The following is a 27,123-nucleotide window of genomic DNA, read 5'->3' as shown; positions in this document are numbered from 1 at the left end:
CGACACCCGCTCACACGGCCCCGCGAGAGGCCGCCCTACCCAGCCGCCCTTCCATCCGCCCTCCCTGCCCACCCGCCCTTCCATCCGCCCTCCCTGCCCACCCGCCCTTCCATCCGCCCTCCCTGCCCACCCGCGCTTCCATCCGCCCTCCCTGCCCACCCGCGCTTCCATCCGCCCTCCCTGCCCACCCGCGCTTCCATCCGCCCTCCTCGGCGTCTCCACCCTCCGTCCGCGTCCCCGCCGCCGAAACCCCGGAGGCCTCGAGGACGGAACAGGGAGTTCACACACTTCTGCTGAAGCCCGGGGCTCCGAAATCTTCTGCTAACTTTCCTATTGGAACCTGGATCCGCGGAGGCGGAGCTGACCGCACAAAGTGGCTCTGGGCCCGGACACCGCGCATGCGCCCCACGCCCCGGAAGCGCTCCTGTGCCCTCACGGCGACCCGGAAGTGGCCCCGGCCTCGGGCGGGAGGGTAGGGAGCTGAGGCGAGACTGAGGGCGCAGCCGTTGCCTGGACGATGGCGGGGACGGCGCTCAAGAGGCTGATGGCCGAGTACAAACGTGAGTTCGAGACTGCACCTTGCCTGCCGTCCGGTGCGGGGCGTGGACTCCGTCGGTGCGCCGTTGGGACGGGTTCGTGCGACCGCCCGGGGCCGCCCGCGACGTCCGGCTGGGAGAGGCCGGCGTGGCGCTGGTCTGGAGACGCCGGCCCTGCGGTAACGGAGGGCCCGCTGCCCCAGCCTCGCGGACGCCCGCGGGTCGGGGAGGGGCGCCTCGCCGGCCTCCTGGGAAGTCCAGGAAGCGACCTGGGGGTAGTGGGGAGCGCATTGTGATGGGCCGGAGGTGAAAGGTCAGACCCGGGGCTCCGCTTTAACGAAGGGCTTTTGAGCGGTGCCACCTACCTTTCTTCTGGGTGGTGTTGACACAGCGTCCTTAGTGCTTAGTGCCCGCAGGATTTTCTGATGTTTGCTGAAGGCAAAGGGGAAAACGAGAACCGTCTTCTGCCTTCTACCGCGGAGGCGCCCTTGGAGTCTCGGTGATAAGTGGGAGACGAATGCTCTTGTGTTTGCTGGGACACAGTGGCAGCCTGCGTTGCGGTTCGGACCTGCCGGTCAGCAGTCCGACCTTGGCCTGGCCCTCGCCCTGCACCTTCCCCCATCCCCATCTGTGAGGATGGGGCCTAGGCAGGTGCCTGACAGCTGGCTGTCTAGAGCGTGCGCTGTGACAGTTGTCGTTATACTGGGGACACTTTCAGAAGAAACTTGAAAGATAAACTATAGTAATGAATGTCATAAAGCGAACTGGTAAACCTGCGCGCACCCTAAACTGTCTTGGTGGCCCTGCACAGAGAGTATTGGTGTTTGGCTGGAGGGAACCAGTGTTGCAAGTGGAGGCTTATTAAATGTTTAAACAGTGCACCATCCAGTGTTCTCTAAGGTAAGAATGTATATTTAGGAAAGACTTCTGGGGGCAGAGTGGGGAGATATGGTTCCCCCTGAACAGATTGGGGGTTGGGGGCCATTGCCTCTGTCTCCTCATGGGACACCTGGCTGGAGTCAGGTGTCTGGGGACACATGCCATCTCCTGCCATCCTAGTGTGTGTTGCTGTGTCTGTTTGTGTGTTTGACCCTGTTTGTAGACTGCCAGCAGGTGTTATTTTTGTAGAAGACACTATAAAACCCCTGCACAGGGAATTTGGGTGGCTGCTTCAGTCTAGTCTTTGCATCATTGAGCTTGTATTTTCTCATGTTGTCCCTTTACCATACTTACAAAAGTCTCATTAACTGTTTCAACCATATTGTCAGTTTGTAGTAATAAAATGTAAATAGCAGTTGATTTTCAAAGCTGTATCACAGAAATGTATCTTGTGTGTTTTAATGTGTAAATGCACAACATTTTGGAGTGTGTGTAGCACAGAGCTCTACAGGTGTCTCCCAAAGACTCCAGTCCCTGGTTACCCATCAGACACTGACCTGGGCACCTCTGTGAGGGACTTTGGAGCTGTTGGTAACTAAGGAGCTGACGTTCAGGTGGGGAGTGTGTCCTGGGCTATTAGGGTGGAACCCAGTCGTCACACGAGGTCCCCAAACAGATGAGGAGGCAGGAGGGGAGGTCGGGGACCCAGGAAAAGGACCCCCCTGACAGGGCTGGGCCAGGACCAGAGGAACACGGTGGTCTCTGGAACCTGAGGACGACCCCTGGCTGGCAGCGGTGAGGACCGGGAGCTTCGGTCCTGCAGCCGCCGGGAGTGGGATCCTGCCAGGCTCCTTAGTGAACTTGGGTGGCAGCCCTGTGAGAGTATCAGAGAACCAACTGGCCTGTGCGTGCCCAGCCTCTAACACAAAAATTGTGAGGTCATCGATGGGTGTTGTTTTCAGACACTGAGTTTGTGGTCATTGTCACATCAGCTGTAAAAAGTGACTACAGTGTATTGAGGGGGGGGGGTTGTTGTTGATCTTGGTGGCTCAGAGGTTAAAGCGTCTGCCTCCAATGTGGGAGACCTGGGTTCGATCCCTGGGTCGGGAAGATCCCCTGGAGAAGGAAATGGTAACCCGCTCTAGTATTCTTGCCTGGAGAATCCCATGGACGGAGAAGCCTGGTAGGCTACAGTCCACGGGGTTGCAAAGAGTTGGACGCGACTGAGCGGCTTCACTTACTTACTTGTTGATGCTGTATCTCAGGAACATGACAAAATTCCACTTAGTGATTCTTGTCTTTTGTGCCTTAGCATCCCGGCTTGCTGTCCTCCCGCAATTTAGGGTGGTGCATTCTTTGGGAAGGTATTCCCCCAGAAGCAGCTTCTGTGCACGAGGGATTAGACAGATTTGGATGGGGTTTAGGCCCACTCGGAGAAGGCAGTGGCAACCCACTCCAGTACTCTTGCCTGGAAAATCCCATGGATGGAGGAGTCTGGTAGGCTGCAGTCCATGGGCTCGCGAAGAGTTGGACTCGACTGAGCGACTTCACTTTTACTTTTCTGTCGGACCCCTTTCCTTGTGCTGGCTCCCGGCACTTTTCACTTTCATGCATTGGAGAAGAAAATGGCAACCCACTCCAGTATTCTTGCCTGGAGAATCCCTGGGACGGGGGAGCCTGATGGGCTGCCATCTATGGGGTCGCACAGAGTCAGACACAACTGAAGCGACTTAGCAGCAGCAGTAGGCTCACTGTCTTGTACTTGAATAGTCATAGAACTGCAGAAACTCTGAGGTGGTAGGATCTTGGGTGTGAGTCTGTTCAGGCTCCTGATTTTACAGATTTTGTAGGGAATTGAGTAACAGACAAAATGATTTGCCCAGGTTCTTACAGCCAGAAAAAAGGAGAGGCAGGGAAAGAACCAAAGTGTGTTAAACTGACCTGTTTTCTTGATGTTTTATCTTTATGCATTTGGGATTTTCTGGGGGTATCATAGATGGACTTAGAGCTCCCGTAGCAACTCTTCACAATCGAGTGGGCTTAACACAAAAGAAATTTATTATGTCTCAGTCTGGAGGCTAGAAATCCCAGCAAAGTGTTGGCGGGCCTCGTTCCTCTGAAGGCTCTAGGAAGGATCCTTCCTTGCCTCTCCCAGCTTCTACGGTTTGCTTCCCACGGCCGGCTTCCCTCTAATAAAGATGCCAGTCATTGGTTAGGACCCATCCTAATCCGGCGTATCCTTGTTTTAACTCGATTACATCTGCAGAGCTCCCATTTCCAAATAAGGTTACATTCAGACTCTCGGGGGCACTGTTAAAGCCAGTTAGGTATAGTAGGAACCCCAAACTTAGGTGTGTAGAGCCGAGCCCCTGTGCTCCTGCATCTGTTGCCCCACAGCCTTCCCTGCCTCAGCTGGAAGCAATCCGTAGAAGCTCGGAGAGGCAAGGAAGGATCCTTCCTAGAGCCTTCAGAGGAACGAGGCCCACCAACACTTTGCTGGGATTTCTAGCCTTCAGACTGTGACGTAATAAATTTCTTTTGTGTTAAGCCCACTCGACTGTGATGCATTGCTACGAGAGCCCTAAGTCCATCTATGATACCCTTCGGCCTTGTTCTTCCAGTTGTTTGGGCTGCAAGCCTTCGATTGTCTTTGCTGATTCGTTATTCTGTATCCACGTATAGTCTGTTGACCCACTTTCAGACTTTCTCCTCTATCTGGGGTTCCACGCTGGCCCAGGCTCTGTTCCCAGCACAGGAGAAAGTCAGATCGGGTCATTCTGCCCAGAAGCCCTCTTAGCCTCTGATCTCTTGGCCTCTGCATGCCCTAGCTCTTCCACCTCTGATCTCATCAACCCATCTGCCCAGTATGACTCTTCAGCCCCGTGGGCAGCCCTTCCCTGCCCCGCTTCCCTGGAAATGCCGTCTCTGAACACAGCAGACACCTGGCCTTCCTGTTACTGTCGTCCTTTCCTGTCTTTAACTCTTTTTAGCTTTTTAAAGCTTTTATTGTGAAAGATGTTATATTTTAAACAATATAGGAGGTGTACATTCAGATGATATAGTAAAATGACACCAGCTTAAGGAGGAGAGCGTTAGCAGGAACCGAGCAGTCTGGTATGTGTTCCTTCCCACCCCCACCAGGAGTGACGACCACCGAATTCGGTGTGACTTGTTCTTTTCTTTGTAGTTCTGTCACTTAATATCCTCCTGTGTGCACGCATGCCAAGTCGCTTCGGGCGTGTCTGACTCTTCATGACCCAGTGGAGAGTAGCCCACCAGCCTCCTCTGTCCATGGGATTCTCCAGGCAAGAGTACTGGAGTGGGCTGCCATTTCCTCCTCCAGGGGCTCTTCCCCTCCCAGGGACTGAACCCGCGCCTCTTCTGTCTTCTGCTTTGGCAGGCGGACTCTTTACACTAGTGCTACGCAGGAAGCCTGTAATATCCTCCTACACGTTTTACTGACTTTTGCCTGGTTTTATACTTAGTGGAGATGGGATTGCACAGTATGTATTCTGCAAATTGAGTTTTTGCTCAGCACTGTTTCTGAGATTCATTTATTAGAGCTGTGTCCATTTTCACTGCTGAGTAGTGGTTATGTGTTACAAGAGTTTTATTCCTTTTATCCCTGTTTGTGCTTTGTCTTTCAACCTTTGTGGTGTCTATTTTCCTAGCCACCCTTTTGTAAACAGTTTTATTGAGGTATAATTGACCTGCAGTAAGTTGGTGTATAAAGGGTTCATTGATGACTTTGGTGTATGTGCAGCCGTCCCACCTCCCCAGCCTCCTGCTGCCTCTTTGTAATCCTCTGGGCCCTATCTTTCCTGCACCTCCAGCACCCAGGCAATGACTAATCCACCTTTGGTCCACGTTGATCACTCTCCTAGTTGTTTGGACTTTCTTTGTCAGAGGTCTTTCACTCTGCAGTCATGTTGCAATTCCTCAAGGTTGCTGCTTTGGCCAGTTGTCGCTCCCTGTCCTTGCAGAGGGACGTTCCTCTGTGTGGGCAGACCCGCCACGGCTTGTCACTGCATTCACCTGTCAGCGGACCTTTGGGTTGTTTCTAGTTTTCTTGGCTGTTACAGGTAAACCTGCTGTGAACGTTTGGCTCCCTGTCTTTCTGTGGACATACGCTTTCGTTTCTTTAGAGTAAATTCCTGGGTCACATGTGAGATGTGTGTTTGATTTTTAAAGAAATAGCCAAACTGTTTTCCCAAGCAGTACCATTTCCTCCCCACCAGCAGGGTGTCGGGAGGCCCGCCGGCGTGCTGACCCTTGGTGGGATGAGGTTTAAGCTTTCGTCATTCTGCTGGGCGTGTAGTGGTGTCTCATTCTGGTTTTAGTTCCTGTTTTTCTACACCATCCCTGTATCTTTATTGATAATATGTCCTGAGTCTTTTGCTCAGGTTTTAATTGAGTTTATTGTTTCCTTATTACACCCTAAAAGTTCTTTGTATGATGCTGGTGCAGGTCTTTTGTTGGACATTTTGAAAGTGTTTTCGCTTGGACTGGCTTGCCTCTTTAAAGCCTGCGGTGAAGCGGTGCTGCTGCCCGGCTGGCATCTGGAGCGCACCGTGCGGTGTGAGCTGTGCGCACTGGCTGTTTGGCAGGACTCTAGCTCCTTCCCTTGGCTTCCCTCTGTCCCTTGAATGACGGCGCCTGTGGCTTGCCTTGTAATTTTCATAACAGTGCCTTTAAAAGAGCAAAGGTTTTAAAATTTTCAGTGACATCCAGTTAATTGACTTTTAAACCATTTTTTGCTTCCTGTGTTATGTTTAAAAAATCACTGCCTAACATAAGCTCACTAAGGGTTTCTCCTGTGATTTCTTTATACTGTTACCTCTTACATTTCAATCTGTGATTCATGTCAAGGTTTTGTGTGTGGTATGGGATAAAGATCAAGGTTTATTTGCAGATGATTTCCAAATGGCTCTCTGAGTTTTTGAGTGCTGCATTAGTTTGCCTGGGCCTCTGTAACAAAGTGCCGCAGGATGAGGTGCTTAAGCCACGGAAACCGCTTGCTTACATCAGACATCCAGTTGCGGCAGCACTGGTCTCTGAAGCCTGTCTCCTGGGCATGGAAGCAGCTGTCTCCTCCCTTGTCCTCACGTGTCCATCCCTCTGCATGCCTGTGCCCTAATCGCCTTAAAAGGACACCTGTTAGATTGGATTAGGGCCCAGCCCCGTGACCTCACTTAATTTTAATTCTTTTTTAAAGATCCCAGTTGTGCACTTTTCTCCATTTTGTGCCACTTACTGCATCCTGGAGTTCATCCTGTATGAGGACACAGAGGTGTCCCATCAGTAGGGGTGTCATAATATGGCTGGTCCCCTGTTGATAGACATTTAGGTTGTCGCCAACTTTTTTGTTTGTTTGTTTGCTATTACAAAAAGCCTTGAAATAACTAACTTTACCCACATGTCTTTTCTTATTTTTACCCTTGTGTCCAGGGGATAAATTCCAAGAGGTAGAACTGCTGGTCAAAGTCTATATTTTATTTTGTGCGGTATCTATTTCTTAAGTCACGACTTAAAATGATTTTATTAACCAGTTATCATTCTCAAGGAATCAGTGGCAAAGAATGGGCATTGTAAATTTCTCTGATATTAAGATTTTGTTTCTCTTTTTGAAGTTGTTTTTATCATTAAACGTGAAACAATATGGTTGTGTGTGTGTGTTTTAAAAACAAAACAACAGAACAAGTAAACAGAGCGTTGTTTGTTGTTTAGTCGCCCAGTCGTGTCCAACTCTTTGCAGTCCCACGGCCTGTAGCCTGCTGGGCTCCTCTGTCCATGGCATTTCCCAGGCAAGAGAATACTGGAGTGGGTAGCCATTTCCTCCTCGGGATCTTCCCAACCCAGGGATTGAACCTGCATCTCCTGCATCGGCGGGTGGGTTCTTAGGATTGCTGTAATTCTTTGCTGACCAGTAGATGCCGCTGTTGACCAAGGATGAGGGTGGGCAGGCTTCTGGAGGTAGCAGTTCTCCAGCTGCAGAGTTAAGACCTTGCCCCTCCCTGAAGGGAGGGTGTCATTGAGGGGGTTGGGGGGGTAGTTCCCAGGGGAACTCCATGCAGGAGGAAAAAGGCCAGCTCTTTTGGGTGCAAGTTCCTCCCCAGGCCCAGGCACCTCACTCCCTTTCCTACCAACAGTATATCCCCCACCCCTCTTTAGCTCTTTGTAGTTCATCTACCCTTATCAGTTGAAGCAGTGACAGATTTTATTTTCTTGAGCTCCAAAATCACTGTGGACAGTGACTGCAGCCATGAAAGTCAAAGACACTTGCTCCTTGGAAGGAAAGCTTTGAGAAACTTAGCATATTAAAAAGCAGAGACATCACTCTGCTGGCAAAGGTCCATCTAGTCAAAGCTATGGTTTTCCCAGTAGTCACATACGAATGTGAGAGTTGGACCATAAAGAAGGCTGAGCACCCAAGAATTGATGCTTTCAAATTGTCATGCTAGAGAAGACTCTTGAGAGTCCCTTGGACAGCACAGAGATCAAACCAGTCAATCCTAAAGGAAATCAACCCTGGATATTCATTGGAAGGAATGATTCCAGAGAGTCGCCTTACTCCTAGTTACTGTGCTTGATCAGGGTCCATTCTCTGTCCCTTTTGGGAGCATGCTATGTGTTACTGTCTAAAACTGCTTAGTCACATCCAGTGACTTCTCACCTGCTACTTCCTCATATTTTTCTAGAAGTGGATTCATAGTGGTGGTGGTTATAATTTGTTACAAGTTGCTCTACACAGAAGCATCTTTGTTGCTACCTAGATTCTGATGCTAGTCTTCGAAGTCATGACATCAACAGTTAAAAAAAAAAAATTCTTCAGCGTGTCTCTTGGTGCCCGTGTGCACACATACCTGAATTTACACTCTGGAGATGACTTTCTGGGTCATGTTTATTGTTGTTCAGTTGCTAAGTCGTGTCTAACTTCTTTTGCAACCCCATGGACTGTAGCCCACCAGGCTCCTCTGTCCATGGGATTTCCCAGGCAAGAGTACGTGTCTGTGGCTGAGCAGTGTCCCTGGTGTAGATGGATCGTACATTGTTCATTTACCATAGATAGACATTTGGGTTGTTTCCTACGTGAGGCTGTTATGATGTTCCTATGCCAGGAACATTTCTGTACGAGTCTGTGGGCACATACGTTTTACATTTTATTTAATTTTACTCCATTCCTGTTTTTAGGCGTCATCCTGTGTTCAGGACCCCCGATTTATGCGTCCAGCCTGGACTACTCTTCAGGGCTCTAGTCACAGGCCCAGTTTCCCCCTTGACAGTCTGTACTTGGATGACTTGCAAGCATCTTTAACTTGATGTTTCAGAACTAGACTATTTTCATCCTTCTGAAACCTGTCTCTCTGGCGGGATTTTCCAGCTCAGCAGCACGCTTCCTCCCTGTGGTTCAAGTCTGCCGTGCAGTTGCACCCCTGACTCTGCCCGGCTTCAGTGGCCCACAGAGTTCAGCAAGGTGCCAGGGTTTCTTGGGGCTTCATGGTCACTGGCTCCTCTGTAGGAGCAGAGTGGTCGGGTCACCACACCGGCAGGTGCTGGACGTGGTGGGGCCCTGTGGGGTCCTCTCCCAGAGAGGACTCAGGAGACTGCAGGTCCGTAGTGCAGCATTATCATTTTGACGACCACTGTTAACATGACAGGAATTCCCATTCAGTTGGGATATAATATATCATGTTTGATTTGTGAGCTTAAGTCAGAATAACCAGCAGGAGTATTTTGGAAAGTTAAGCCAGTTTGTTTGTTTGTTTGTTTGTTTCTTCATTGTAAAGTGAAAGTGTTGGCGGTTCTGAAAGTTTCCTTTTTGCTGGCAGAAAGAACTACTCACAGTCTTGATCTGAAGTGTCAGTGCAGCCGGCATTCACTTGGGACAAGCAAAATTTCCATTCGCTACTATGTACGCTATGTCATGTATGAATAGCTTTATATATGTTTTACAGTTTTTTGTTAAAATGCAAGGTAATATGCATTCTTTTTCATAATGGCCTTATCTTTTATCTTACAGAATTAACGCTGAATCCTCCAGAAGGAATTGTGGCAGGTAAGGTTCTGTGAAGTTCAGTCTTTATCATTTACTCCTAACTGCCAAAGTTTCCTACAAAATTAAAGTTCTGGAATTTCTTCTTTCCCTGCAGGCCCCATGAATGAAGAGAATTTTTTTGAATGGGAGGCATTGATCATGTGAGTTCATCATATGTGTTGTTTGGTTTTAAGCCTTTACTGGAAATTAGAACTGTGCATCACGTTCAGCAGTGTGACTGCTCGGAGGTGTCAATGAGAGAGAAAGGCCAAGTGCACCACTTTTGTTGAGTTTTTCTCTGTCTGCTGATCTGAAAGCAGAAAATGGCATGAACATTTGAACTAATTTACAGAACAGAAACTGTTGCACAGACTCAGAGAATAAATTTATGATTGCCTGGGGGGATGGATGGGGGAAGGGATAGTTAGGGAGTCCGGATGGATGTGTACACAGTGCTATATTTAAAATGGATAACCAACAGGGATCTGCTCTGTAGCACTGGAACTCTGCTCAATGATATGTGGCAACCTGGACGGGATGGGAGTTTGGGAGACAAGGATGCATGTATATGTGTGACTGAGTCCCCTTGTTGTCCACTTGAAACTGTCATATTGTTAATCATTTATACCCAAATATAAAATAAAAAGTTTGAAAAGAAAAAACACAAACAGCAGGAACATTCATCCAAAGGGAATGAGTGTTTTCTTAAAGCCAGTGAAAGGCTTAGTTAAATATTTGTATTTGTAGAGTTTCAGAATAATTTGGACTCTGGGTTAGCCTCAAACAGAATGGGCTCAGGCTTTGAGGAGTCCCTGTGAGCCTGGGGCCCTGGCGGTGGGGAGGGCTCCCCAGGGTGTGGGCGCGGCTCCACGTCTGTGGGTGCAGCCTGGATTCATCTCCCCCTCCCCTTCTCCCGGTCCCTTTCTCCTGGTCCCCTTCTCCCCGCCTTCCCAGTCCTTCTGGTCCCCTGCTGCTGCTCCTTTGCTGTGTACCTTGTCTGGCCTTCCCTGTCTTGACTTAGAGACATGGCTTAGTTCTAAGGTGAGCAGTGTGGTTCCTGACTTCATTCTAGAAAGGTCCTGCCTGGATATCATATGTCACTGTTAAGTGTCGCTTCTTGGAAAGAGCAGTGGTCTTCTGACTCCAGAGTGTTCTTTGGCCTGTGACCCAGGCCCTTGTTTTCTGTTGACCTTAGGTGTGTGGTTCTTGACCATTCTTAGGTGGTATTTTAAACAAAATGTGGGTAGGTAGAATATAGGAAGTTGAAATTAAAATCGGTTTTGGTGTTCTTGTTAGTGAAATGAGACCTTTCAGTTAGCCAGCAGGTCTTCTTCAGGTGGGTTTGCTGGGTCGAGGCGCGCTCTGGCGGGGCCAGCCCAGGAGGTGTGTGAGGTTTGCCCGGGCAGGTGTGCGCCTGGGTCTGCAGTGTACTTAGGGTCAGGAGACGCTCTGTGTTTGCTCAGTGCTCATATCAGGTTTAGTCTGAGAGACCAACTGCTGCTGAGTGTTGTCTGTAGAGCTTAGATTAATACATGAAAATTGGTGTGAAAGTGAGGTTTGTTGATAAGCAAATTGTTTTAAAAATCATCAATAAACACTATCCAAAGAAAATAAGTCACAGCTAGCATTGCCTCATCATTTGTTACAGCCGGTGGCTTGGGCCTGTGATGCCCATCTCTTTCCTGTGGGGAAGTGCTTTTGGCAGGAGGATGACCTCACCATCTGTGTTTGTATCTAACAGGTACTGTCTTTCACCCCCTAAGGCAGGTCCAAACTGGAGGGTGCGTCTCCTGGTCAGCATGTCTGCGTTTGAGGCCCTCGGGTCAGCGGTAGCTTTTTATCTTTGGGGAAACAGGAGATTGAATCCCGCGAACTTGGTCTGTAATATGTCCTTTCCATTTGTCAGGTCACGTGCGTTCTTTCTGTCCTGCCCAGGGCAGCCTGTCTGTGGGTGCACAGGGGTCAGCGAGCCCCTGATGGCCCTTCAGCCTTCCCAAGCTGTGGCTGAGGCGCACTTAACAGGACATAAGAAGCCCTTCTGGGACGCTCGAGCCTTCCAGTGTGTGTTTTTTTTAAAGGATTTACTGTTATGAATCTGTTAGAGTAAATATTACTAATTATAGGTAAATAGTGTAAAATTAAACCAATATTTTGAAAACTTATCTTAAAAAGTGATTAGAACTACTTTTAGGTAGAGCACTTTTGTGTTTGAATAGGCTTTTGCGTTAGTGTGGAATTCCCCAGCCCCGGGATCTGCTGAGATTGTGGGTTTTGGTCCCGTTCCAGATCCTTCCACAAACAAGAGGCCGTTTACAAATGTGCTGAAAACATCTATTAAGGAATTAACTGTCCTCCCATTGATTTGTCTCACTCCGCTGTTCTGGCAGACGGCTGAGTTTTGCTCCTTGGTGTGGTAGGTTTTCTCTTTCCTCTTTTTATTCTTTGATTGTTTCCAGAGTTCCCTTCATCCCCTTGTGCTTCTAAAAAGCGCCGTGCCTGTTTCTGGGAGCCCGGTACTGTTGGGCTTTGCTGTAGTGCTTACCTAGAAGGCCTCAGCTGTGCAGCGAGGAAAACGTCTGTTCAGATGTCCCAGCAGCAAATACCAGGAGCCGGTCATATGGGGGCCTCGTCTGAGGATACAGACATGTCCCGGGTAACCCCACAGGTCTGCCCTGAAAAAACAAGGTTAAGGGCCTAGGATGGGAAACCCAGCAAATTAAGAAACAGTAATAAAGTTGCCACAGCCTGGAGACAGGCACTCCAGTGACTCTCGGCTCAGCTTAAGGTAGAATTTGAGCCTGTGGCCCAGGGGGAAAGGACTGGGGCTTCTGGTCAGTCCTGCTGAGGCCTGTGGGTCCCTGGGCTGTGTGTGTCTGAGTGGCTTCATGGTCTTGGACAGTCGCTCTGCGCCTCTCTGGATCAAAACCTTTGTTGACAGATGGCTTCATGTCCACCTTGTCCAGCTCCAGGGTCTCTGGCCTGTGCAACCTCAGTGGCCCTTGGCCACCGTGTGTCTGTGGTTGGGGAGTGAACACGTGCTTTTGCAGGACAGGAGGAGCCCTGCCATGCAGGGTGGTAGTTTATCTTCCGTGTCAGGACAAGACGTGGAGTCCTTGGTGTCTCGCTGCCTAATTTCTGTCCTATCTCAGGCTTCTAAAAGCAGCTGCTGCGATTGAGCTGCTGTCCCATTTCCAGGTCAGGGCCCTGAGGCTGTGGTGAAACGAGCAGGCCCACCTCCCTTCCTGAATAGCTGGGCCCTTGGCTGACTCCATCCCTGTGTCTGCCGGCACACTCGGGTCCCAGCTGGTTCACACCCGCTGTGGCTGGGCTTCCCCGATCGAGGCCCCTCCTAGGCCGCGGCTAGGGTTCCTGGACTGAGGCCCTTCCTAGGCTGTGCTTGGCCCATGCTGAGTGCCAAGGCCACTGGCATGGTGCCGCCCTCTATACCAGGCTTTCATGACGAGTCCGGAAGCTGGCTCCCGTTAGTGCTGTGGCTGCTGAGATGGCCCTGAGCTGCTACAGCACATGGAATGACTTGTACTGCATGTCCTCGGGCCCAGCAGTTCGCCGCCTGGGGTCCTTCATCAGAAGCGTTAGAAAGGACTTACTGGTGGTCCAGTGGGTGAGAACCTGCCTGCCAGTGCAGGGGGCATGGGTTCCATCCCTGATCCGGAAGGATCCCATAGGCTGCAGGACAGCTAAGCCCTTGCACCACACCCATCGGAGCCCGCGTGCTGTAGGGCCCTCAAGCCACAACTGCTGAAGCCCACGGGCCTAGCACCCATGCTCCTGAACAAGAGAAGCCAACACGATGAGAAGCTCGTGCATTGCATCGAGAGAGGAGCCCCCCCTCTCTGCAGCTAGAGAAAGCCCACACAGTGTCGAAGACCCAGCGTAGCCGAAAACAAAACCTGAAAAAAAAAAGGTGTTATGAAGACCTGTGTGTGAGGACGTTCATTGCAACATTCACTGCAGTCATAAAAAAAAAAGTGGAAATGTCATTGTCCAGCCCAGGTTATGGACGTCCAGTCAGCAGGATGCCGACGGCACGGCCCCGGATCGGGCAGATGTTGGAAGGCAGGTCTAGACCAGTGTTGTCCCTGAGTAGGGCCTCTCCTGTGGGATGTTGGGCCATGTCTAGAGACACCGTGGCTGACACCCCTGGGTGGCAGGGGAAGCTCTTGCCCTGTCCTGGGTGGGAGAGTGCTGAGTGCCCCACAGTGCCCCGGATGCCTGAGGTGGCAGTGGTGTTGAGGTTGAGAGACCCTGGTGTGGCCAAGTACATTGAGCAGCTTTATTGAGAAAGGATCTACATGCAGAGTTTTACCTGGATTGAGTGTGCCAAGTCAGTGATTTTTTAGTACATTAAATAAGGAGAGTTTTGCAGTCATTTTTAGAGCATTTCCAGAAAAGTGCTCATGCCCATGTGCACGCAGTCCCCATTCCCGCCCTCAGCCGCCGGCACCATCGATCTGCTCTCTGATCGTTGACTGGCCTTTTCTGGACTTTTCCGCAAGTGGAGTCACAGGATAGGGCCTCTGGCTCCTTCTCTGGGCGTGGTGCCTTCGAGGTTCCTCCGTGCAGCCTGGGGCAGCGGCTCCAGCCTGTGAGCTTTACCCACTGTGCAGGGATCTGCTCACCCGCTGGCAGCTGTCTTGCTGCTCCCCTCTTGGGCTCTTGTGACGGTGCAGCTGTGAACTTTGGGTCTGAGTGTGCAGACAGGTGTCCCGTCCCCTGGGCTGAATGCCTAGGAGTAGACTCGCAGAGCCAACGTTTCACGTTCCCACCTGAGTGGTGAGTGTGCACTTCTTCACTTCCTCACCCTCTCCGTGTCGTCTGATCCCAGCTGTCCTGGTGGGTGTGATGTGGGTCTCAGTGTGGGTTTGGTCTGCATTGCCCTGGTGACCGAGGCTGTTGAGCATCTTTACATGGACTGAAGAGCCATTCAGATGTCTTTCTTGGTGAACTTAGAAACTTTTGCCCAGTTTTAATTGGGTTATCTTTCATTTAGTCCTAAGAATTCTTTGTATATATTGGATGCAAGTCCTTTATCAGATGTATAATTTTCAGGTATTTTTTCCCAGTCTGCCTATTTTCTTTCCATTTTTTAATTTTTTAGGCCATGCTGTGTGGCATATGGGATTTGGGATCTTAGTTCCCCAACCAGGGGTCAAACCTGTGCCCCCTGTATTGGGAGTCTTAACCACTGGACCACCAGGGAAGTCCCTTCTTTTCAATTTCTTAAGAGACTCTTTTGAAACGCAAAGGTTTTTATTGCTGATAAAGTGCAGTTTCATGGGGTCGCACACGACTGAGCGACTGAACTGAACTGAAAGTGCAGTTTAGCAGTTTTTCCGTGTATAGGTTATGCTTTTGGTGTCATATATCCAAGGTAACAAAGATTTTCTCTTATGTTTTCCTTTAGAAGTTTTATATTTAGAGTTATTAAATTTAGATTTGGGGCCTGTTTTGGATAATCTGGGGGTATAGCATTGGGTAGGGGCACCTTCATTCTTTTGCATGTGGCTGTCCCTTTGTCTTGCACCGTTTGTTGAAAAGAAAGTCTTTCCTGTATTGAATCACTTTGGACCTTTGTCAGAATGAGTTGATCCTTGGTGTGAAGGTTCTGAGTTCTGTCCCCTTGACCTGTGTCTAACCCTCTGTGAGCGCCACACGTTCTCCGTCACTACAGTTTGATAGTATGTTTGGAACTTTGGGGAGTGTTCTGTTCTCCTTTTTCAAGATGTTTTACCTGTTCTGGGCCCCTTGTGTTTCCACTGGAATCTGGGGATCAGCTTTTCAGCTTCTGTGGAGAAGCCATTGGGATTTGGTCAGGATTGTGCTCAGTCTTTAGATCCGTTGGAGGCATATTGACTGTTTAACCATCTTGAGTGCTCCAGTCTGTGCACGTGGAGTGTCTCTCCACTTATTCAGGTCTTAAAAAACTCCTCTCGGTGGTGCCATGGTACTTGTTAACGAAAAGTGACCCTGCTTTGTGGGTGAAGGTGTGAGTGGACGCGTGTGGAGAGAATCCTGGAGGGTCAGGACTCCGCAGAGGCTGCCTCAGAGCTGGGCCAGGATGCGGAGCACCTGCATTTATTCTATGTGCTGCTGTGTTGGCATGTTTTCTAACAGACCTGTTTTCTCTAGAGTCAGAGTTTATGTTGTCGATGCTATTGTCCATGTCAGCATTCGCTATGACGTTCTTGTAACTGATGGACTTATTTTGTGAGCTTTAACTATAGTTCAAATATATTTGATGTAAAGTTTTCAGAAATTTCTGTTACGGGAAAAGTTAGGGGATAAGTGTATGCTTACCTTTAGAGAGATTTAATCATGAAAATAATTATATGGAAGGGAGCTGTATGTGCTACTGCCGTGCTTTCCTGAAATGGAAGCCTGGTGCTTTTCTTCCTCAGAGTGACCAGCACTGGTTCTCTACGTCAGCACCTGGGGTGCTGAGAACACAACAGAGGCACACGGCTGTCTGGGCCCATCCCAGAGACAGTGCTGAGGAGGGCTGATCCCAGGGGCTTGTAGACACTCAGTCCAGCCAAGACCATCAGGCTCCCACTGGCCCCCGGGATGACAGCTCCCTGTGGCCTGTCCTGTCTGTCCCACAGATGTAAGTCCTGTCAGCAGGACCTTCCTGGCAGCGTCTGCAGCCCCGTTGCTGGCCAGGTGGCCCTCATGCAGCAAGCATGCCTTCAGTGACTTGGGGCCCTTGAAGCACAGCAGGGCACCCCAGAGCTGGAGTCCTGGCTCCTGGGGGCTGTGTATGCAGCCCATGTGGGCAGGGGAGGCAGGGGCTTTGGCTTGAAGCTTTGACTGAGAGCAGAGCCAAGGGTACTGGAAGGAGGTGGTGCCCCTGCTCTGGCACCCCTTGGAGCTGCCCGCCCGCCCACCAGCTGGGTACTCCCTGAGGTTCTTGTGTGGGTAGGGGCGGTGTGCTCCCCTGACTGAGAGTGTCAGTGAAGCCGTGTACCCTTCTTTTTTATGCTTTGATATGCTTTTTTATGCTTTTTATGGTCCTGACTTTGGAGAGTAATTGTCCCTAGGTGATCCAGTTCAAGGGGGTGCTAGTGAATGGGTTTACAGTCTCTCCATTACTTCAAGCCTTGTATGTACATTTGAGACATCTTGTCTGTGTGCTGTGACAAACTTGAAAAAGAGAACAGCATAAAAACAGCTTCTTCCACACCTGTTGCAGCTGGAGTGACGGGCAGGCTGCGGTCCTGGAACATGCCTGGCGGGCAGATGGCTCACCAAGCCCAGACACACCCAGGTTCCACGGTGGAGTGCCCTGGCCTCCCCATCGCCTTCGGAATGCAGCCGTGGGCTTCTTGTGTTATCTCATGTTACAGTTTTAGAGATGAGAAGCAAAGCACAGTTCTTCCCTTGAGGGTGATGTTGGAAGATTAACCCCGCGTGTCTCCAGTGTTTACTGGCTCTACAAGTGACCGCAACCACCGTCCTACAAGAGGACCAAGCCTTGCTGGGCCTGGTCGGGCGGGGACGTAGGTGCTGCGCTCATGGTGCTGGCCCCAGCCTCTCGCTCCCCGGTAGCCGGGAGAGCAGAGTAGACTGCTGCTTTTACAGAGGAGACCAAGGCCGTTATGCTCTGCTCTGAATGCTGGTCTCAGAAAGGAAATGAAATACATCTCTCAGAGCTCTGCAGTAATTGAGGCCATCATTTTAATCGATTACAGTAGAAAACAACTCGTAGGCTTTGAAGAATTTGTGTTTGCCTCAGATAAATATGGTTTTGAGGTGAGGCCCTCTTTAGTGGAGGAGGAGTGAAGCTGTCCTAAAGTGTGGCAAGAAAGCTGTCCAAAAACAACACTAATTATGTCTCCCATCTTAGCTTAGGAATTTACTCGATAGCATTTTCCGTGAAGTCAGCCAGCGTGCCTCCGTGCATGTGGGCACACCCGCGTGCTGGGCCAAGGCGCCGGGTGTCCTGGAAGAGAGGAAGCCCCCATTTCAACCAGTAGCGAACCAGAGCATTTGAAAGTAGCTTTGATATTTCAGATGTGGGAGCACTTTAGGAAATGTTTGATCTTGCTTCTGAAGCTGTGGACGACACAGTGGGTTTTGTTTTATTTTAAAGAAAGCCCTGTTATGAGAAACAAAGACCTGTTATCAAAGTCTTGAGCAAATACTAGTTGGCTCAGTCCAAAAACACGACCTACCTAGACGTTCTTTTCTGTTCTGGCTCGGAGCTGCCAGGGACAGTGAGGCGCTGCGAGCCTTCCTGGCATGCCCATGGCCTGCTCTGCCGGCTCCTGGGTCAGCAGCCTGGGCTGTGCTCTGCACCACGCCCCCTCAGCCACCCAATCTGGGACCCGGCCCGAGGTGGGGGGACCCTAGCCGAGGCCACAGCCCTCCTTCTTGGCACCTCCCCTGGGAGGATGCGTGGGGAGCCCCGCAGTGGTGTTCATCCTCTGCTGTGAGCTCTCAACTGGAGAAGGGGGCGGGGTGCAGACCCGTTCAGAGGGGAATGCTTGGGACAGCTGTCGGGGAGCCCCTCACCCTCGCCCCCTGTGTGGCTGTCCTGTCCCAGACTCTGGTACTGCTGTCTTGGACACTCAGGCACCACACTGACCAGCTTTTCCCTCTGGTCTCCCCCAGAGTAGCAGGGACACAGCTTTCAGAATCCACGTATGTGTCTTCCGTTGAGAAAACACGGCTCCACCAAACCTTGTCGCCTTGATCTCGTTTTGACCATTTCCACCTGCACCCCCAGCAGTGGCGCGGTCCCAGCTCTGTGTGCTGGGTGCCTCCACCAGGAGAAGTCAAGTGTCTCTGCACAGGGAGCCTCTGCTGTAGCGCAGGCTCTCTGTCCCCTGCCGTCTCCAGGGTCCGCGTGTTCCCTTGGCCTCAGGCCCTCTCCGCTCCTGTGAAGAGAACAGGATCCCTCCTCCTTGTTGGACTGACTGCTCTTCCCACAGTGTTGCCCTGTGTCACTGTGTGTAGCTGTTATTCGTCAGTTCTGCCTCCTTTCAAATGTTTGCTTAGGAAAGCTGGCCCACGTGTTGGGCCTGTTTTATGAGACGTTTGTATCTGTGAGGGGAGAAGGTTTCTCCCTGACGCACTGTGAGCGGGGTGGCTCGCCGCTCTCTCTGCTGGCCTTCCATCTTGTCTGTTGTTCAGAATAGCGTTTTTAAAATTTGACAGGACTTTGAAAGTGGTTTGGCCTGTTTCTGCCATTTTCCGCACGAGGAGGATGTGAACCCAGGCAGGCAGGCACGTGCCTGGTGACAGCGAGGACCCGGGTGACTGTCGGCCCAGGATGTGCGAGCCCAGGCCTGTAGGTCAGGGCTCGCGGCTCACACACGTGTGCTCGAGCCTCATCAGCCAGCCATCCCTGTGTGCTCTGGGTCTGCCCCTTGGAGGTTACAGAGTCACTTCTCAGGCACTTTCCAAAGCTACAGCTAGCCTTCGAGATAATAGCTGGCGGCTGCTTGTTCAGCACAGTGGAGCCTGCTGTAACACGTGCCTTGGTGCGTGTCTTTATCGTAGCGTGTAGTTGTACTGCGCAGGCAGACAGGACCCTGCGCGCCCGCATGCCGGCTCCGGCTCGCTCCTCTGACCCGCTTCTCTGGCAGGTGCTGCGGCCTCCCTCTCACCCTTGCTAATGTGAGACTCTGCCTGGCCCGCCCTTCATGGTTTAAGCCAGATTGGAAGGGGACAGCGACACAGTGCTTCCCATCCAGAGCCAGTTCATCGTGTTATTTAGATCATCTTTTCACCTACATTTATTTGTAAAGCAGTAGAAGTATCCTGTACTTATGTCTAAAATGTGATAGCCTTTGAAGAAAATCTACCTGTTTCTGTTTCTCTTTCTGTATCTTCCAGGGGCCCAGAAGACACCTGTTTTGAGTTTGGGGTGTTTCCTGCCATCCTGAGTTTCCCGCTTGATTACCCATTAAGTCCCCCAAAGATGAGATTTACCTGCGAGATGTTTCACCCCAACAGTAAGTGCTTCTGAAGTAGCGTGCTGGCTCCAGGGACGCCTGGAGGTGCGTGCAGGCGGGCATGCGTCGCGTGGCGCGGTTCTGCTGTGTGTTTGGAATTTCCCATAATACAACGTTTAAACATTCACTGTGGTTGGTAGAGGCAGCTGAAGAAGTCAGCAAGTTCAAGGTGATTAACAGTAAAATGCAACTGAAGACGATTGTGCGTAATTAAAAATAAGATTACATTGAAGATAAATACAGTCTTTAAAATGACACCTGTGATGTAGTTTAAAGACAGATGTGGCCAATAAGTTGCTGAGTTATGGGGGTGCTAATAGTCTGATAACATATTTGATGTTCAGATAATCAGTACAGTTTTAAAATTTAGCCTTACAGTGAGTGAGTATGCGTGCCACTTTTATTTTGTTAGTTGTTTTGAGAGAACTGTGTGACAATATCATGAAGGTTGGTCAGTCCATAAACACGGAGGGCAACCCAGCAAATTCACCGTGGGTTGCTGGGGTGCCGCAGTGAGCAGATAGTCAGAGGTGGGGGCGTGATGGGCAGGAGCTCCCATCTGAAGGCAGCGATGGGCGCTGATCACGGGGTTGTACAGATGAGAAGCCCCATGGGGGCCAGGAGGGCACCTGCGAGGTGGGTGTGGAGCCCCCTACCGTGGGAGGAGCAGCAGGGGTGGCCAGGGTCTGTGTGGGGCAGAGAGGGAATCTGGCCTGTGCAGAGGCCCCGTGTTGGGGGTGTGGGGGCAAACCTCCAACTAAGAGGCAGTGGGCCTCTTAGTCAACATTAAGGATTCTGATGTTTGTCTGAGGAGCAATGGAGGTCCACTGGGGGGCTGGGAGAGGGTGTGAGGGGGTGGAGAGGCCGGCATGACCAGTGTGGTCTCAGAAGGGCCATGGTGTGCAGTGTAGAGGGCAGAGTGAGTGCACAGGCTGGGGCTCTGCTGTGGCTGGAGGAGAGAGACTGCCAGCCTGGCACCAGGGGTGGGTGCTGGGGACGAAGCCCTGTGGGTGGGGGTGGGGGTGGGGTGGGGGTGGGCTTTAGGAGGTCACACTAACGGCTGCAGGGGGGTGGGGCAGGGGCACAGCTACTTACCGATGTTTCTGGGGCAGCAGTGCCATCGCATGGGCCTCGCACTCTGAGGAAGTGACGCTGGAGTTGAAAACTGGATGTGTCCTCTCTGTCCGTGGCAGGGAGAGCTGTTCAAAGTGTCCTGGGTGCCTGGGTCCCATGCGTGTGGACCTCGGACGGACATCCCAGTGTCCAGGACAGATGGCACTTGGTCTTCTAACCCTTCAGTGAGTGCGCAGCAGCTGCTGGAGCTGGATGTTGGGGTCCAGGGGCGAGGTGTGGAGGAAAGGCTGTTTAGAGCTGCTCCCTTTGCTAGAGGGTCACAAGATGGTGGAGGTGAAGTCAGCCAGTTTATTTAAAACTGCCTGTTACTGGTACCACTGAATAGCCTTACAGGTTGACGAGTTGATCCCTGGGTATCTGAGCATGTACTGATTCATCTGAGAGCTGTGAAAGGAAAATGGCAGGTGCATCTCGAGGGTCTAGTTGGTGGTGCTGTTGATGGAAGATGGATTTCAATTCAAGCACAGCTGATTTCCAGAGAATTCAGGTGGTCATTTTCTGTTAGAATAAGTTACCAGGAGAAATCTCAGTACCTGTGTTTTTCTGGACAGTTAAGTAATTCCTGTAGCCTTTTTCCTAGTCACGGGGACTTGTGTTTTACACAGTCCAGTTCAGAGGTTTAATGGCAGAATGAGGAGTATCTGAGAAGCTCGTAATGAGAGTGTTGTGAAGATCCTAACTACGTGAGACACATGGGTAGAATATCTGATGACCAGATGGCCTTTCATTTATCCCCTTGGATGTAATACCTGTAAAATCCATATGAAAATGGAGCCACCCCACTGGGACTAGGGCTGTGCAGGCCGGCCCAGCACCGTGTTCGTGATTGAGCAGTGCCCTGGGAGCCCGCTGGGCCTGTGGGCGGGGTGTGGATGTTAGTGTGGCGCCCAGGCCACGGTTGTGTCGTGGTGCAGACAGCTCCCTTCAGTGGCCACTGCTCGTGCCTCTTCTCCATGGTCCGACCGGTCCCTGTTGGACCTGTCACCAGCGTTCCCTCTGCTAACTGTGTGTGTCCTGCCCCGCAGTCTACCCAGATGGCAGAGTCTGCATCTCCATCCTGCACGCTCCTGGTGACGACCCCATGGGCTATGAGAGCAGCGCCGAGCGCTGGAGCCCCGTGCAGAGCGTGGAGAAGATCCTCCTGTCGGTGGTGAGCATGCTGGCAGGTAACGCCGCCCCGCCGCCCCAAGACGGTAGCAGTTCCTGTCCAGAGAAGAGACTTGACACTGGGGCCTGCTTCTCTTTCTTCACTAACCCTTGTCTTGCAGCTCGCTGGTCCTTCCTGAGTGGTGGTGTTCAGTCGCTCAGTCGTGTCCAACTCTTTCCGACCCCATGGACTGCAGCACGCCAGGCTGTCCTGTCCATCACCAGGTCCCGGAGCTTGCTTAAACTCATGTCCATTGAGTCTATGATGCCATCCCACCATCTCATCCTCTGTCGTCCCCTTCTCCTGCCCTCAGACTTTCCCACCATCAGGGTCTTTTCTAATGTGTCAACTCTTCGCATCAGGTAGCCAAAGTATTAGGGCTTCAGCTTCAGCATTAATCATTCTAATGAATATTCAGGATTGAGTTCCTTTAGGATTGACTGGTTTCATCTCCTTGCGGTCTAGGGGACTCTCAAGAGTCTTCTCCAACACCACAGCTCAAAAGCATCAATTCTTTGGCATTCAGCCTTCTTTATGGTCCAACTCTCATATCCATTCATGAGTACTGGAAAAACCATAGCTTTGACTATACGGACCTTTGTTGGCAATGTAATGTCTCTACTTTTTAATACACTGTCTAGGTTTGTCATAGCTTTTCATCCAAGGAGCAAGTGTCTTTTAATTTCGTGGATGCAATCACCATCTGCCGTGATTTTGGAGCCCAAGAAAATAAAGTCTGTCACTGTTTCCAATTTTTCCCCATCTATTTGCCATGAAGTGATGGGGCCATATGCCATGATCTTAGTTTTTTGAATGTTGAGTTTTAAGCCAGCTTTTTCATTCTCTTACACTTTCATCAAGAGGCTCTTTAGTTCTTCTTCACTTTCTGCCATAAGGGTGGTGTCATCTACATATCTGAGGTTGTTGATATTTCTCCTGGCAGTCTTGATTCCAGCTTGTGCTTCATCAAGCCTGGCATTTTGCATGATGTACTCTGCATGTAAGTTAAATAAGCAGGGTGACAATATATAGCCTTGACTTACTCCTTTCCCAATTTGGAACCAGTCCGTTGTTTCGTGTCCGGTCCTAACTGTTGCTTCTTGACCTGCATACAAGTTTCTTAGGAGGCAAGTAAGGTGGTTTGGTATTCCCATCTCTTTCAGAATTTTCCACTTTGTTGTGATCCATATAATCAAAGGCTTTAGCGTAGTCAGTGAAGTTTTTCTAGAATTCTCTTGCTTTTTCTGTGATCCAGTGGATATTGGCAATTTGATCTCCAATTCCTCTACTCTTTCTAAATCCAGCTTGAACATCTGGAAGTTCTTGGTTCATGTACTGTTGAAGCCTGGCTTAGAGAATTTTGAGCATTACTTTGTTAGCATGTGAAATGAGTGCAGTTGTGCAGTAGTTTGAACATTCTTTGGCTTTGTCCTTCTTTGGGATTGGAATGAAAATTGATCTTTTCCAATCCCGTAGCTACTGCTGAGTTTTCCATATTTGTAGGCATATTGAGGGCAACATTCCAATACCTCCACCAGCTTTGTTCATAGTGATCCTAAGGTCCACTTGACTTTGCAAGCCAAGATGTCTGGCTCTAGGTGAGTGACCACACCATCGTGGATAACTGGGTCATGAAGATATTTTTTGTATAGTTCTTTTGTGTGTTCTTGCCACCTCTTCTGAATATCTTCTGCTTCCCTACCATTCTGTCCTTTATCGAGCCCATCTTTGCATGAAATGTTCCCTTGGTATCTGACTTTCTTGAAGAGATCTGTAGTCTTTCCCATTCTGTTGTTTTCCTCTACTTCTTTGCATTATTCACTTAGAAAGGCTTTCTTATCTCTCCTTGTTACTCTTTGGAACTTTGCATTCAGATGGGTATATCTTTCCTTTTCTCCTTTGCCTTTCACTTCTCTTCTTTTCTCAGCTATTTGTAAGGCCTCCTTTTTGCCTTTCTTCTTCTGGGGGGTGGGTTTGATCACTGCTTCCTGTACATGTCATGAACCTCCTCCCTGAGTAGTTGATGTATATTCTTCTCTGCTTTTTTATTTAGCGTTAGTCGCATGCTCTTCTCCAAGCGTAAGCTCACTTTTCATAACTGGGGATGTGGAGACGGTCTTGTGTGTGTCTGCCATGCCACTGGCTGTGGTTAGCTGTGCCCTGACCTGGGAGTCCTGCTGTATTACAGACACCGTGTCCTGGGTGTAAAGCTCAGGCAACACTGACCCCAGGCCTGAGGCCCCACAATCTAGGGCACTTTGACACCCACCAGTGGTGCAGCACAGTGGTCGATCTGAGGTGAGGACATGGGGCGCTTGGGCCACTCCCTGAGGTCAGCTTAGAACACAGAGGAGTTACAAGGTGAGGGGGGTGGGGCATTTGCAGTGAGTGCTGAGCCTCATGGTGGCCCTGCCAGGACTGGGTGTGGCTGGAGCCCAGCTTGGGGAGTTGCCCTGTGGACAAGTGCTCTCCCAGAGCCTGACACTCATGGGGCTGTTAGACCATACGGCAGTGCCGAAGAAGAATCGTCCTTGCAGCCCAAGTGCTTGAAGCAGGTGGGGAGGGTCCCAGCCGAGAGGAGGGCAAGGCTGGGAAGACCCTGGCGGCTCAGTGCCTGGTGTGAGGGGGCACCTACTCCTGCCCTGACAGCGGGTGGAGGGGCGTTGTCTTTGGGATGGGAGTCGAGAGGGAGCAGGATTTGGGGAAGAGCAGAGTTTGGGTGTCCACCCTTGACAGGGGCTCTCCAAGGCCTGGCCATGGAGGTGAGGTGTGGGGCTGTCTCTGGAGGAGGCAGGAGGGGACGCAGCTTGGAGGGACTTCTGTAGGCGGGACACAGGGGGCTCAGAGGAACCAAGGGAGGAGTGGCCTGCAACCCTGGTCGTGGGGGCAGTGCCTCCACGGAATGGAGAGGCTGGGCCCTTCGGCTGCTCGGCCTGCCAGCTGGTGTTAAAGTGAAGCTGTCGCTCTGGGTGGAGAAGCCCGGGGGTGGCTTGCACCACTCTTCTTCCTGGCCCCTCAGGAGGCGCTCTTCCCCCCAGAGAACTGACAGCCTCCCACAGTTTCTGGTCTGCCTGGTTCCCTCCGTGGGGAGATGCCCAATGCCCTTACGGGACGTGGGGGGTCGTGCCAGGCCCTTCCTGGCCAAGCCCCTTTCACCTGGAGATTCTCCCTCTTTTCAGAGCCCAACGATGAGAGCGGTGCCAACGTAGATGCCTCCAAGATGTGGCGGGACGACCGGGAGCAGTTCTACAAGGTCGCCAAGCAGATTGTGCAGAAGTCGCTGGGGCTCTGAGCCTCCCGTGCCCGTGCACAGCCGCGTGCAGACGCACTGCCAGGCGGTTCGCGGGGTTTCCTCTGGGACACTCAGTGACAGGGACACTCTGTGCTGGTACCAAAAAAGGCGAGCTTGCAGAACCACAGCATCTGTGTTTTTTGTACCTTCTCCACCCCAGGCAGGCTTCTCTCTGAAATGCGGGCTTCCGTAGGATGGCAGCCAGGCGCAGCTGGGGCTCCCTATGAGGGACTCGGGGGCCGGGCGCGCCGTCACCACTGCCTCTCCCGCTGGCACACCTGTGCACCCCGCACTGCCTGGAGTGGGAGCGCTGAGGGGGCATGCCAGCCCTGTGACTAGAGCCGCTGACTCTCCCCCTGAGGATCTGGGGCCTTTTTGCCCAGGCGGAGGGCTACAGCCGGATGTCTCCGGGGTCCCTCTTGGTCCCCTTGTCCCCAGCAAGGAGCACACGACTTTGTTTCAGTACCTTGTTTCGCAAGCAGGTTATTTTTCTTGCAGTCTAGTCATATTTTTCATTTGTTGTATGTTACACATAGTCACATTTAGAAATACTGTCAGGAAAGAAATACTTTTTTAAAATGTGGTTTAATGGAAAGGGGGTGCATGGAAAAGTCCCGTGCTGGCTGTAAGGCCCAGCATCTTCCCTGCTGGTGTTCACTGCAGCTCACCCTTGAGTCTCGGGTACTAGTACGTTTCCTGGAGTGCGAGCATGTGAAGCCAAGGCTGTAGTCTAGGCACCTTTTGGGTGTGCAGGAGGTTTTCTTTTCCAGTCTGAAGGCCAGGAGGTTCTGAGCGTGTGTACACAGTGGCTGTGGCAGCAACTATGACTGTTGGGACAAAACCATTCTTTGCAGCTTGGGAGGGGAAGGAAGGGAAGGGCTCCACTCAGCGCAGAGCACAGAGCGTGCCTTACCTGGACCTGATCAGCGCCTTCGAGAAGCATGGTGCGGGTCCCGGATCCCTGTTGTGGGCGGGCGCTCAGCTGTGGTTCGTGATTTCGAGATGGTCTGCGTGCCCCGGCATGGGCAGCTCAGCCCTGGGGTTACGTTTCAAGCAATAACAGATCTATTGCGTCCAGAATCACACATCTGGCCTGTTGCAAACAGGTTCAATTTAAATAGGAGTTTTATTTTTGAAATAAGGGACAATCTACAAGACGCACAGGACGCTCGACGTCGTGCTGTCCTTTGCGCTGGTCGACGTGCTGTGGGCAGGGCTGTGCTTCCTGCGAGCTCACTGATGCTTGATGTTCAGTAGTTCTGCCTAAGAGGCTTCTGTGGGAACCCGAGTCCTCCTCCTCAGAAAGGGGTCATTTACAGGTTGAAGTTCAGTCTGAGGACTGGTCCTGGGAAAGGGGTGGGAATGGAGGTGTCGCACCTGGTGGTGCTCACAGGCCTGCGTGGGGCTGCAGCGCCTTCGTGGAGAGGAGAAAGTGGCCGTGGGCTGGGTGTGAGGGGCGGGCACTGCGGGGCACGCTGGCCACAGGGCAGCGAGCCCAGAGACGGCGTAGAGGCGGTCCCTCTGCAGAATGTCTTTATTCATTTGTATTAAATGAGACAAGAGAGTCCCGTAGTGTCCTTATTCTGTGACAGAGTCTAATTCCTACGGTAAAAATAAAGTTCTATTTTCCCCCTATTCTGACAGTGTTTTCCTTTGTCGTGGTGTAATGTAATTGTATGGGAACAGCGGAGCGGCCCCCTGGGGAGCACGGGCACTGGGACCCCCACTGCCCCATCTCCCCAAGACGCCTGAGCTTCGGCGAGTTCCACTGGCTTCCTGTTCCTCCTGCCCTCTGGTCTCCCCTGATTCCCGGTGTCCGCGTCAGGGTCTGTGGATGTTTTCACCAACCTCATTGGGCAAGGGGAGACCAGCAGGCGCTGAGACGGTGCTACTGTTCTGCCCTCAAATCTCACACCCGTCACAGCTGCGGGTCTCGGCATGGCTGCTGACACGAGTCTGGTCTCGGGCTGTGTTGGTGCAGAGGCCAGCTGCTGACCCGCCACACTGTTCCTGTGTGGCCCCGTGATGTCCTTCTGCCCCCTCCTCCCCGGCTCCACGTGTGTACGGTTGGGGCTTGGCCCCTCTCCCAGCAGCGCTCATTCTGCCCTTTGCTGAGGGTCTTC

At 51.4% G+C, this 27,123-nt stretch overlaps 1 protein-coding gene across 2 annotated transcripts; it reads left to right on the top strand.

Annotated features, from left to right (window-relative positions):
• Positions 431 to 26,636, top strand: UBE2G2 (ubiquitin conjugating enzyme E2 G2). Of its 2 annotated transcripts, none has more exons than XM_018052113.1 (6): positions 431 to 560; positions 9,436 to 9,471; positions 9,566 to 9,611; positions 19,309 to 19,427; positions 21,587 to 21,711; positions 24,888 to 26,636. In XM_018052113.1, exons 1-6 carry the CDS (start codon positions 518 to 520, stop codon positions 24,915 to 24,917), a joined length of 399 nt encoding a protein of 132 aa, XP_017907602.1. In that variant the 5' UTR covers positions 431 to 517; the 3' UTR covers positions 24,918 to 26,636. The 2 variants fall into 2 exon arrangements, with proteins under 2 accessions (XP_017907602.1, XP_017907599.1); XM_018052110.1 differs by having other exon boundaries at positions 21,587 to 21,727.

The sequence above is a fragment of the Capra hircus genome, chromosome 1 (assembly GCF_001704415.2).
Source record: "Capra hircus breed San Clemente chromosome 1, ASM170441v1, whole genome shotgun sequence".
Lineage (NCBI taxonomy): Eukaryota > Metazoa > Chordata > Mammalia > Artiodactyla > Bovidae > Capra > Capra hircus.
Note: the sequence above shows the minus strand (reverse complement) of the source record. Positions and strands in the feature narration are given on the sequence as shown.